The sequence below is a fragment of the Giraffa tippelskirchi genome, chromosome 1 (assembly GCF_054371585.1).
Source record: "Giraffa tippelskirchi isolate mGirTip1 chromosome 1, T2T-mGirTip1v1.2.pri, whole genome shotgun sequence".
Taxonomy (NCBI): domain Eukaryota; kingdom Metazoa; phylum Chordata; class Mammalia; order Artiodactyla; family Giraffidae; genus Giraffa; species Giraffa tippelskirchi.
Genome location: NC_137275.1, coordinates 118,884,345 through 118,897,765, shown reverse-complemented (window position 1 = coordinate 118,897,765; position 13,421 = coordinate 118,884,345). Strand labels below are relative to the sequence as shown.

Sequence of the window (13,421 nt, the reverse complement as noted above, 5' to 3'; positions counted from 1 at the left end):
ATCACTTCTTTGCTCTCACTCCATCTTTTTGTGAAGTGAAAAGGTCAAACATAGTATTATAAAACCTTATGGAGCAACCTAGAGCTTTCCCCTACCAAGCTGAGGGCACGTGCACATTCTCTGTGAATCTTGACTGGCACCTTTTACTTACGCATACCAGATATGTTTCAACTTTAAAAGAATGTCACCCTCTTCATACTCCAAACTAAGTCTCTTTCCCCAAGCCCAAATTTCACGAGAAAGTATGCCTTCTGTCCGGTCAACTCCACAGGCTAAGGCATGGGCTAAAGGAGGTGAAGGGAGGAGGACTGCAAATGTTTGGGTAAATGGCTGCATTGTTTACAGCAGCCTTCAGCATCAGAGACCTAGCAGGCACTGGAGTGGAGCTCGGAAGTGTGGAGGTGGGAGCAAACCTACCTTTTAACTCAAAGCAGATAACAGCTGCTTCTCTTAAACATTGCACAAGAGAACAGATGTTCATTCCTTAGGGCATCATTATTCTTACAGCAGGAAGTTTCTCTTCTTCCACAAAGGATATTCTAAACACCATGGGATAAAGACAGCCAACATGCCTGGTGCCTTGCTCCATTACACACTCTTAATTCCTGACCACTCTCTTCCAAGAGAAGAGACTCTTTTCTTCTGCTTGATCAGGCTCATCACACCATGACTCAACCTTTCGAGCTGATCTAAGGGGGATGTGCAGACATTTTCCTTCAGAACCTTGTGGTCAGTGATACAGAGGTTCCAGATTCTTGGGATCTATTGCTAATAAGATGAGAAAGTCATACATCATTAAAGCTCTCATAAACTGCTTCTCTGACGACCACAAGAGAATTCAACTTTGTTTGCCCTGAGAGGGCTTGGGATACAGGGGATTTGAAATAAAACATACTGCCTGTCATTCTAACTTACCATTTATAAAATAAAATATTCTACATCTTACTAATAAGCAGGGGAAAAGATGTGGTGTGTCTGGGAGAGGTTATATATATACAATTCTGGGTTTTCATAGCTTCTTCCTTTCAGGGATGGTTTGGTTTGTCAGAATTTGCAAAGTGAAATCTTTGGGGGATAATATAACTTATGATATTGAAGACTTAGCAGAAATAACATTTTATAGATTCTGTAAAGCAATACAGTGCTATAAATATGTGTATGTATTATGACTGAATAACCCAGTTCAAAACTTCTGGAACTATGATACCACCTGCTGCTGCTGCTGCTAAGTCGCTTCAGTTGTGTCCAACTCCTAGCGACCCCATGAACGGCAGGCTACCAGGCTCCTCTGTCCATGGGATTCTCCAGGCAAGAGTACTGGAGTGGGGTGCCATTGCCTTCTCCCAACTAACACTGTTCAAAGGTCTTCCCCGGCAGCTCAGTGATACAGAATCTGCCTGCAATGCAGGAGACACGGATTCGATCACTGGATTGGGAAAGTCCCCTGGAAAAGGAAATGGCAACCCACTCAAGTATTCTTGTCTGGAAAATCCCATGGACAAGAGGAGCTTGGTGGGCTACAGTCCACGGGGTTGTAAAAGAGTAGGACAAGACTTTGTGACTAAACAACAACACTACAACAACAATACTGCTTATTCTCCCATGTGAGAGCACAATGCTTGTGAATTCTTAGGCAATAGCAATTAGCTATTTGCCCGCTTAATTTGAATAGAGTTAAGCCTTTCTAGAGTTGGGCGTTCTAATCCATGTCAAATTAACCAAATACCGAATGTAAAAAAAAAATACAAAGCTCCTTGGATTAAATATTTAACCTGGCAAACAGTTTGGTAATATAATGTCAGTTTTCTTCTGAGTCCTTTAATTACATCTGCCACTCAAACTAATAAAGAAACTAGTAATAAACTATTCCTCGCATGACTCTTTAGAGGAAATTCATTTAAGTCCCTTTTTTATTATGACTCCTTTTTCTAAGGCCTAGATCCCTTTTCACCATTCTTGCAAAAATTAAAAACAAAGACAAACAACTCTGGACGTGAAATTCACTAAGGGTGAAACTGGACACGTTGCTCAGTGATCTTTAATCAGAACCAGTTGTTCTGGACTACCCTGGTGGTCCAGCGGTTAAGAATTGTCTGCCAATGCAGAAGACACAGATTTGATCCTGATCCGAGAGGATTCCACATGCCGCGGGGCAACTAAGCCTGTGTGCCACAGCCACTGAGCCCTGCACACCTGAGCCAGCGCTCCACGAGAGAAGCCAGTGCAGGGAGCAGCCCCGGCACTGCAGCCGACCAGAGAGAGCCGGCACGCGGCAGTGAAGCCCAGCCCAGCCATAGACAAACACATTTTTTTATTTAAAGGGACTTCCCTGGTGGACCAGTGGCTAAAAATTCGCCTTCTAATGTAGGGAACTCAGGTTCGATCCCTGTTGGGGAAACTAAGCTCTCACATGCAACTAAAGCCTGTGGCCAACTACAGAGCCTGTATAGGAAAGAGTCACATGCCACAACTAAGACCCAGTGCAGCCAAGAATAAAATAAATACTCCGGAGTTGGTGATAAGAGGGAAGCCTGGCGTGCTACAGTCCATGGGGTCCCAAAGAGTCAGACACCACTGAGTGACTGAACTGATAATGATCATAAAAAGAGAAATCTAAAAGCAAGGTGAAGCACATGGTGAAGCAAGTTTGCTGTTAGGGGCTCTGGTCCCAATGTCCCACTGACTTTGTCACCCTGAACAAGACATTAAACCTTTGCCTATTTTCTCACCTGTCAAATGAGGGGGTTGGATCAGATCGTCTCTAAGGCTTAATTTATCTGTGACCACAACTAGGATTTCTTACTGCCTTTTCACTTTGGGACCCAAGGCCACCCTGTGAGTGGCATCTAAATCTTGCCAGTGACATTCTTGTATAGGTCCAGGCTCTGTCTCCAATTCTCTAACCATTTAAATACATGGCGCACCTTAGCTGTTATGGTTATATATGCTTTTCATGCTTGATTCCTCACATAGGAGAGAAGAGACTTTCCTCCTCTAAGAAGGCTTAAATACAGGATCCTAGCCTCCAGCATGAGAGCAGAGGAGGGTGAGACTGGTTATACGGTGGCCTCTATACTTACTGCAGGAACGCCCTAAATGAAAAATTGAGCTTTCAGAAATTGCCATCTATTCATCTATTTTTTTTTTTTTTTTAATGTAGGGGTAGGGAGGTGTCTGTATCCTGGCCATTTGTCTTCAAGGTTAATTAATACTCCCTCACTTCTGGGTCTCTTTGTTTCTCCTCCTCTGCCTCACTTTAGAATACAGCCCTCATGTTATCATATAGCTAGTTCTTTCCTGTTTTTGTATGTCTCAGCTGCACCCAAGAAACATTCTGTGGTAGATGCTGTAGCAAGACTCTATTAACACAATATCTATATCAACCTTTTCCAAGGGAGCCTTCATTTTCCGAAGAGTCAAGAAAGCTCAAAAATTTATTTCCCGGACTCCCTTTCATCTAGGGTTCCAGATGGAATTTGGTTTCTTCCATGAGGTATACTTGAGGGAGACCTGAATTTCAAACTAACACATGAGGAACCCATGTTCCTGAAATGTGGTTCCAGAGGGTGTCATGCAGCTCTGGAGGCTGCAGTTCCAGCAGAAGCTTTCTCACTCCCAAACCGTGCCACCACGGCTGACTCTGGAAGGAGGTGCTCTCGTGGCTTTCTGATTCTGGCTTTCATGGGAGTTCCCACACTGAGCCGAAGCTACAGTTCTGTTTTAGGACTAATTCCTGAGGTCATCCAGCCACACTCTCCAATTATTTGAAAGCACTTAATTATTTTCTGCTTCAAACAGCTAAAGGAGCTTCTGTTATCTGCAACTGAGTCCTGATGGTGCTCTTCGGGCAAAGTGTCGGTGGGCAACAGGTTCTCAAGGTGAGGCCTTTGGCTTAGAGAGCTCTCTTGGACTTGAAGGCAGAAGAGAATCAAGTTTCCGTTAGAGCAGCGCCTCTCAAAGCTTGGTTCCAGCATCTGCAGTGGCGTCTGAGAACTTGCTGGAAATGCAAATTCCTGGACTGTAACACAGAACACAGACAACGAAGGACAGGGAAGCCTGGCAGGCTACAGTCCATGGGGTCGCAAAGAGTCGGACCCGCCTTAGTGAGTGAACAGCCACCAACCACACAGAACTACTCAATCAAGAAACTCTAGGAGTGGAGCTCAGCCATCTGTATTATAATGAAACTTCCAGATGATTCTGATGAGTGCGGAGCTGTGAGAAGTGCTGCATTAGAGACTGGTTATTAATAACCAATAGCATATAATAGTCACTGAGGTCATCACTTGCAGTTATAAAGAAGGAAATCCTTCTTGAGGACCTGTGATGGCCGCCGTATCACACGGTGGTGGAAGGCTGCTTCCAGCTGCTGTGGGAGGATTGAAGAAAGGAAGGAGACGTTCTGGGCTATATATAAATTGTGAGGCCAAGTCATGATCAGAAAAGTAAAGAGTTTTTATGGCCTTCCTAAAACATTCTATCTGTTGAAGCACTAATGTAGCCGAAACCCACACTCAATCTTACCCTGCAGGTCGCTGAATTACAGTATCGGATGAAATCAGACTTGCCACACCTCATACATGAACACTGAGCACTGATCAGGAGCGAGTGAGGCATCAGGAATGAAACTGAGACATTTGAGAAGCTGTGGGTAACTGTACATACCGCACTGCTCATGCTGGAACATGTCTATAGCATAATTTCACACTGCCTATGTTTTACAGTCATAGCACCTTTTGTCCTGATTATAATTACATAATATTATATAATTATGTTATACATTTAGTCCCTCACTATTCTTTAAGTTCCAAGAAGGCAAGAGATTGATTATTCGTTGTTATATCTGGAACACCTAACATAATACTCACATAAAACAGGAGATAAATATGAATGTATAAATAAAAAATTTGTGATCATCAAGCACCTAATCAATTCATCAATATTTAATAATATTTAAACACAATATTTAATAATATTTTAACAATATTTAATAATATATAATATTTAACAATAATTTAATTTGGTAAAGAGCTATAATACAAACATTAAAATTAGTAATGAGCCATGCTATGTCAGACACAACAGATAAACTGTAGACTGTGCCTTCTCCTCTTACAATTCAAGTATTCACTTTATTTACTTTTGAAAATTTTTATTTATAGCTGACTTCCTTCTTTCATTTGCACAATGAATACTTCACATTGTAATTTTAAAAACTCAGTGTAAGTGTCAATAAAGTTTGATTCATTCACTTGCAAGAACACTGGAAACTCAGGATGGGAAAACAATGACCAAAAGTTTTCTGCTTTTTAGCGGCTCTCATAGGAAGTTACTTAAAATGGTCAACTCAAGATGACTTCCCTCAAGTAGAGAATTGGTTATATATAATTCATAAGCAAAAGGTTTACATTTACCTTAGAACACATGGTGCTTTTTTCTTCCAGTAAGTTTTCCACCTACCTGTTGTTCTTTGGCTAGTTAGAAAATGAGTGTATACGTCTATATACCTGTTAGCACAACTGACACCATCGTGGGCCCATGTTGACCTTCCACTGACCCTCCCCAGGACTGTACTATGCAGTAAATAATTTCTCTGTCATCAAGGGCTTTGTACTTAATAGATACTATTTAGGTCCAGGTGACCTCTATGCCCTGCTAGCTCCAAACAATGGTGAAGACCTTCCCTAACATATTCCTAGTACCTGTAAGATTAGTTACCCACTCATAAATCTTGACTTAGGAATGCACTCCCTGCTTCCAAGCACCTGTCCCCACACCCCAGGAAAACTATACAACTGTCCCAGTGGGCCCCCGTGGTGTGGAGTGCAACACTAGATGCTTCCAGATTGTTGCTCATCTGATTCCACCCCATAAGTTACCTTACAATGAAATGATCCATTGCTTATATGGAGCTGCCTGCCTCATTTAGAGATACCTTCTCAGCTCAGTGGGCACTTTAGTTCCCACCATCTTCCAACAACTTTCCTGGGTGTGTGTAATTAGAACAGCTTAAGCAAAAAGACTTGGAACATGACAGGAAAGATGAAGGCCTCAATGTTGCTTCTCCTGTATTAGAATTGATTTTCCTCCCAGTATCACCACTACTAACAGTAACTGACACATAACGTGTATGTGGAGGGGGCAGATGTACCAGGAACTCTGGTCACTCCAAGTCTCTGAAGGAAGTTCCTTTATTATCCTCTTTTTACAGAGGAAGAAACTGAGGCATAAAGAAACAGAGGCACAGATTTGCCTGGCATCACAGAGGTGGAATCTGAACCCAGACATCTCTCTCTAGACTCACGTTCTTAAACATCATGCTATATTCATGCAACTGAAAGCTGGCAATGAAAATGTATCTGAGCACCCCTCAACACGACCAGCTCTGTGACCAGTTAGAAGGCAGTTTTATTCAACTATTAAATTATTTCTAGCTTCATAATCATTTTAAGAAAAAAGAAAGTATAATCTTGTTGAATGCTTTGAAGGATTATGAATTGTGTTATTTCGTGCTAGATTACAGACTTTCTAAAAGACTGAATTTTCCATAATCAGTCATTCAACAAAGCATGTAAACCAGGTTCCTGTTAAGCAATCACTAAATAGTAACTATTTCTATTATTATTATTATTATTAAAATATGACTCAAGGACTAACAGTCTGTTGGAGAAGACAGATGCATAAATAATTGAAGTACATAGATTTTTAAGTAATGACAACACAAGTATGCTGATAGTTTGCATAAGTGATCGCTAACAACACAGTGATGGAGAACTTAAGTACACATTTGCTTTTTTAAAGCCATTTCGAAGAGTTAATTTTGACTGGCCACAGGGTGCCCAAATTAAACACTTCTGTGTGTGTCTGTGACGGTGTTACTGGAGGAGACGAGCATTTGAGTCAGTGGACTCGGTAGGTTAGACTGTACTCTCCAGTGTGGGTGGGTATCACCCAGGCCACAGAGGGCCTGCATAGAACATAAGGTGGAAAAAGGAGGAATTTGCCCCTTTTTGCTGCCTCCCACCCTGCTGGAGTGGGGATATCCCATACCTTCTCAGGCTCTTGGACCAGGATTTCAACCATCAGCCTGCCCTGTTCTCCGGCCCTGAGACTCCACCAGATGACACCACTGGCTTCCTGGGTCTGTAGCTTGCAGACAGCAGCCTGCCAGACTTCTCAGCTCCCATAATCACGTGAGTCAATTCCTAAGAATCTCTCACATGTATATACAAAATCTCCTACGGGTTCTGTTTCTCTGGAGAACCCTGACTAATAAAGTCACCTATTTTTATAAAGTCAAGGACAGTCATTCCTGAGCTTTATCAGTACCTTACTTAAGACACATGATAGCCCTTCTTTTATTCAACTATCGCTTATTATGAAATAAGTATTTACATAACAGAAGGGGACACCCTGGAGTCCCTTTTACACAACCATGGAAAAGGAACTTTATAGGAAAGAATACATTTTAAAAATGTATAGTCTCCTTGAAGTCCATAAAGCACATGCTCATGGAAAATAATAATACACTTGAGTAAGGTAAATATAAGGGTCATTTAAAAATTATTGAGTTTCATATTTTTGGTGGATGCTCATGAAAAAAGGTTTATATTTAGCCTGTGGCAAAGTCTCTGGTAACCACAGAAGAAAATACAGACATGTGGCTACACGAAGTGCTCAACTGTACCATCTTTAGACAAAAAAGGTCACACTGTAGTCAAAGGCATTCGGCCTGCCTTAGGTCTGAAGTATCAAATATCAAGAGGTAAAACAAAAATCAGAGAAACAACTCCTAACAGCCAACTGTTAAGAACAGGCTCCTTATTCAGAAGGTTATTTATCATAATAACTCTGAAAAGAAGGGCAGCTACTGAACTTGGTCTTCCATAAATGTCAAATTCTTCCAATTAGCTTCAGTGTTTTATGAAGGCATTTTTTTACATTCCTGCTTGATTTTTATTCAATATAAATGTAAAGAGGAAAAGAGATTTTCCTCAATGATACATTATTTAAGGAAGTTATTTACAGGAATAAAATTAAGATATTTGACATGTTTATTGGTAGCTACAAGGAGAGATGCCCAGTCGGGTATTTTAAGTTCTCATCAGTCTCCAGTCACTATCTCACCCCTTGGGGCATTCTTGTATACATAGCAGTTTGGGTCCAGGTCTTTGAACAAAGCCACACTATAGCCATCACATTACACCTTACAGACATTTAATGTCTTCCTCATGTTTAATGTGCACAGAAAATGTGTTCTTAAAGAAAAAGCCCCACACAATTAGTTTATAAGGCTGTTAGACTATATCTTTCTCTAAGAAGACTCAAATACAAATGAGAAAGAAACATTACTAATACAAAAAGAGGTGACTATTCCAACTCATCACGTGGAGCCAAATCTTAAAGAGAATGAAGAAGGGAGTAAGGCACAGCAGGACTAGATTAGTGTATTTTCTTCAATAACTATATCAATGTATTTTATGATTTTTCCTTCCTTTTCACATTATATAATGGATTCCTTTAAATCGCAATACAGAAGAGGCACAGACTGAAAAAAAACCCTGAAGAATTAGCATAAAGTTTTTCAAAACCATGTAAAGAAGGCACATGACTGTCAAGATTCCAATAAAGTACATACATGCTTATAAGTAAAACTTCAGAGAAAATATATGACTACAATTGGGACTAATACACAGATCTGACTAACATCCAGTTAGTACATAAGAAGCTCAAGAACAGTGCCACCATACTTTGGAGCTAAGACTACCATTGGAATTAATCCACTTATCAAATGAAAGTAGGAAGAATCAAACAATCGATTAAATCTGGCAATGCGGAAGACATACAGCCCAATTCATGTTATAGATATCTATAAAAATAAATGCATCAACTGACAGTGTAGAGGAAGTGAAAGGACCCAAACTGTTCAAAAATATTTCTAGCACTTCGTGAGGAAGTAGGTGCCTTACTGGATGCCTTGTTGTTATACTACAGTTTAGTGACACTGGTTATCAAGCTTATAGGGCCAACTCTTCATTATTATCTGCTCAAAATTTTCCATTTATAAAATCTGATTATCCATAGAGATTTTCTCCCAAAGAAATCCCAGAGAAGGAATGTGATGAGCATCTTGACATAAGGGACTGGCTCTGTCCGCTAACACTGCCTTTGGCATTAAGAGATTTGCATCAGGCGTCTGGTTTTGCCCCTCACTGCTGTTACCTGCAGCATTCATAGACATGCCTGATCAAGAGGGTTCGTGTAAAGTCACTGAAAGGGTAAGGTCAGGATGAGGTATAAATTCTGTCCTAGGAAATCCTGCCTGAGTGGGTAGTTTCTTCCTCTCTCACTATTTTGATACAGAACCTTCAGGATCACAACAGGGTCTTAGTTTGCTTTTAGATAAAACATCTGTGACTAAAGAAATTGCTATAAAATAGAGTAAGCTATAGGGACTGGAGCTGAATCAGCACTGACTCCATGACAAAACTGAGAAGCTCATCTCAAAAACTAAACTCTAATAGATACTTATTTACTGTTATTCTAGCAAGAGAAGGCAGAAAAGGCAACCAATCAATCAGATATTCAGTTACTTGTAATAAACACTATTTCATTCTGATATCTTAACTGTGACTCTAATGCTCATAACCAGGTCAGCTGGGGTCCTTTTATTTTTATCTCAAAACTTGTGATAAAAGATCATTAAAAGGCATATGACAAAATGCTTTTTTAAGGCCCTACTTCTGCTACACCCAATTTTAAGCCAACAAAAAATAAGATTAAAAATAGGACAAAAATGTCAAGTAAAGCAAGGGGAAAAAAAGGATTCTGAATTTCGTATCAACTTCGTTATACTTTCTGCTATAACTAGAAAACTTCTCTGAACACAGAAATATTTAGTGTACTTAAGCATAGTATTTCAAGAACACATTTCTAAAAATAAAAATTAAGCATTTGACAGCTTTTCAATTATTTTAGGTTTTAAATTGAGATAAACCATCAGACACGTGACTAAGATAGCAATTCTGATAATTGCTGGATTATGCAGGCACCTGTGCAGTTGGGGCTGCAAAGGAATTTTTATTAGGTTGACAGAAAACAGAGTTGAAATCATTTTCTGAATTTCAACCAATTTAAATGAATTATCTGACCTACGTTATCCTATGTTATCCTGAAGTTCTCAGGGCAGCTGCCAGAAATCTCTTTTCCAAATGGAACAACAGATGGTTTTGAACAATACTGCAATACAGCAATGATCAGTTTTTCCAGTGTTTTTCTCTTGCTAAAATTATAAACATGATTGAGAAAATAATTTTCAGATTTTTCTGAACGACTACGCTATTCTCAAAGTAAAAAGCAAAATTTAATATCCTAATGATTTTTTTTAGCATTATCTTTGCTAGTTTTTATTTATCTAAAACAACACATGGAAGAGTGTAACCTCGCCTCGTTTTGCAGTAATATTAATCCCACAGAGCTTGCAAGCACTTCAAAATGTTTCTCTCCATGTGATCATTTCCTGCTCACAGTATGCAGTTAGTGCAAAACTCTAGCACTCTAGGAGGATTAGACAAATGGGCAATTAAGCCTGATGTGAGAGATACTTTAAACTTTTAAACCTTTGTAAATAATTGAAAAACAGCTCATTCCTTCAAACATCATCATGAACAAAAGAAATACAGCCAATTCGAATGAGGCTAACCCCCAGAGAAGCTTAACCTTTCAGATGAAATCATCTCGAGTTCCTTCAACTGTTCTTGGCAGATGACTCAGCTTCATACTCAGTGATTTAATCAAGAATCTACAAGTCTGGACCCTCCTTCCTTTCCTAGCTCATTCTCTCCAGGGCTGTGCAATGATGTGTGTGCTTTGGGTCTGGACTGTCTGTCCTGGTACCTACTCACAACCTGGGAGATCCTGAGTATGGCAATCTAAACTCAATCTCAGATTCCATTTTCAAAATGCTAGTACTGACCTTATAGGGTAGCTGTGGCCTTAATACACGTAACATACACAAAGAACGTCAAACACACCAGGTATATGGTAAGTGCTCAGTAAGTGTGGGGCTTCCCTGGTGGCTCAGATGGTAAAGAATCTTCCTGCAAGGCAGGAGACTCAGGTTCAGTCCCTGGGTTGGGAAGATTCCCTGGAGAAGGGAGTGGTAACCCACTCCAGTATTCTTGCCTGGAGAATTCCATGGACAAAGGAGCCTAGTGGGCTACAGTTTATGGGGTCGCAAAGAGTCAGACACGACCGAGTGACTAACAGAGTAAGTGTAGCTATTATCACCCCTTTTCCCTGGTCTTGGCCAAAGAAATGTCTCTGTAATGCCTAGACCACTTCAAGGTCCAGATCTCTGTCACTGTAGTACATTCTTAGTCTCACGCTCACCCTGGACCTTGCCCCTTTGTCCATGAACATGTTGCCTTTCCTGCTTGTAAGCAAACTGCGCACAAGCACAAACAAAACAATAAAAAACTTCACGTGATGCAGCCAACACCCTTCTTAGCTATTTCATTCTTTCATACAAAACATACTTTTTAAACTACTATTCATTTCCCCCACTTCCTCACCATCTAGTCCGACCTTTGGCATTTTCACTCCTGAAGCTGCCTTCTCCACCATCACCTAATCACTGAATCCAGCAGCCTTTTCTCAGTCCTATTTCTCAACCTTCCTGCAACAACTGATGGGATCTCCTTCCTCATAAAAACCGTTCTGCTTGCCTGCCCTAGCCTAAAACTGCCTCCCTAACTACCATGTCTCTGCCTTAGCTGGTTTCTCTTCCTACCCCTTCCATCTACACGTATACCCACAACAGTTTTGCCCACAACAGTTCTGCCTTGCACGTCTTTCCGCATTCTCCCGCACTTGCTCCATTCCTGTTCACTATCATGGGACTCCACCCCCAAGCCCTATCATTTAACTTCCAAATTGCCGCCTCTAACTCTGGCCACCAGCCCCTCCCCACTCTGCACCTGCCCTTCCCAGTGTGCAAGATGTCTATTTGGTTGTTCCACCCGCATCTCAAACTTACCGTGTTCTGCATCAAATCTCTCTTTTCCTTCTTAATATTTCCACTTTGGTTAATGAATGGGATGATCATTCTTTGAACTACCAAGGCCAAGAACATCTGAATCATCTTTAACCTCCTTCCTCCCTAACGGCTCATCACCGACAGGGCAGTGATAATGTGCAGCGCTCTGGACACCAACGGTGTGAGCTTCTCTCCTGACTCTTCACTTCCTGCCGGAGCGACCCTGAGCAAGTCCGCTGGCTTCAGTGTGGCGCCTGTAGCACAGCTTGTGCAGTTTACATGAGAGAATGTATGTAAGGGCACAGAGGGTGACCATTTGGCAAGCCATAATGATGATGACAAAGAAAAGGAATCTCAGTGGCCTCAACGACCCTTCTCATTCCTCACTCGGCTCTCATGACATCTCACATACACTTTATGTTGTCTCACGAAAATGTAAACTCACAAGGCCAGTCTTGGTTGTCAGTGTGTAAGTGCTTTGAATTTTCACTAACCTCAACCAAGGCAATCTCAATCAATCCCCAAACTCAAGACATTCTTCTTACATATCAATGTGCTTTTCTCTCCTAGCATCCGAAATAAGAACTTTGTGAGAATTCAGGAATTGACCTTATTTGAACTCAATCTCAAATAACATTCTGCAAGCCATATGGTTAGAAATTAAAACCATTCTCCATTTTTAATAACGCAGAGTACGTTATCAGTAATGAGCTATAAAATCTTTGTTGTTAGTACTCGAACCAAACAACCACCTTGCAATCCCCTGTCCATACTTCCCCAGGAACCAAAAACTAAATTTAATTTTGGCTTAAGAAAGATGTAAAGATTATAACAATTATTGGGAAAATATCAGAATCATTTAATGTGTTATAAAATCAATACAATGTTATCATTTGCTCTGTGTTATCAGTGAATTTCTAGCCTTGGAAGAAAATAGGTTTGATTAGATATTTTTTATAAATGTCCATATAAATTTTTACCACATTTAATTAAAGGTCTAGGGGACCACTACTGGCGGCGGCAGCTGCCCTGAGAGAAGCATATCTATGTCTTAATTAGGTGCCTCTGGTTAGTCATTTCTACAAAGGAGGAGGGGGAGGATTACCGCTAAGGATTGGAGCTCTCTGGTTTCTTCCTCTGCAGCTGAAGCATGATAAGACAGAACCTATGGGGTGAGAACAGAAGGAATGCATGTTACACAAGAGAGGAATACTCAACACAGACCACAACTTCAAGCCTGGGATTCTCCTAAGCCTTCCTGCACAAGTATCTAGACTCCTCAGAACATCGTATCTTCTTTGCTGCTTTCTTCAACAGAGAAAATCTCAGATTTTTACTCAAATGCTTCCTACGGAAAGTTATACTCCCTGTGTTCAAAGAAAAC

The 13,421-nt window shown here is 40.6% G+C and overlaps 1 protein-coding gene across 3 annotated transcripts in view; it reads right to left on the bottom strand.

Moving 5' to 3' along the window:
• Positions 1-13,421, bottom strand: part of PDE5A (phosphodiesterase 5A) — a 150,131-nt gene that overhangs the window by 38,212 nt on the left and 98,498 nt on the right. For all 3 annotated transcript variants that reach the window (XM_081493237.1, XM_081493246.1, XM_081493256.1), the window contains one exon: positions 13,143-13,202. In XM_081493237.1, coding sequence (XP_081349363.1) covers positions 13,143-13,202 — 60 coding nt within the window. The remainder of the gene's footprint in view (positions 1-13,142; positions 13,203-13,421) is intronic.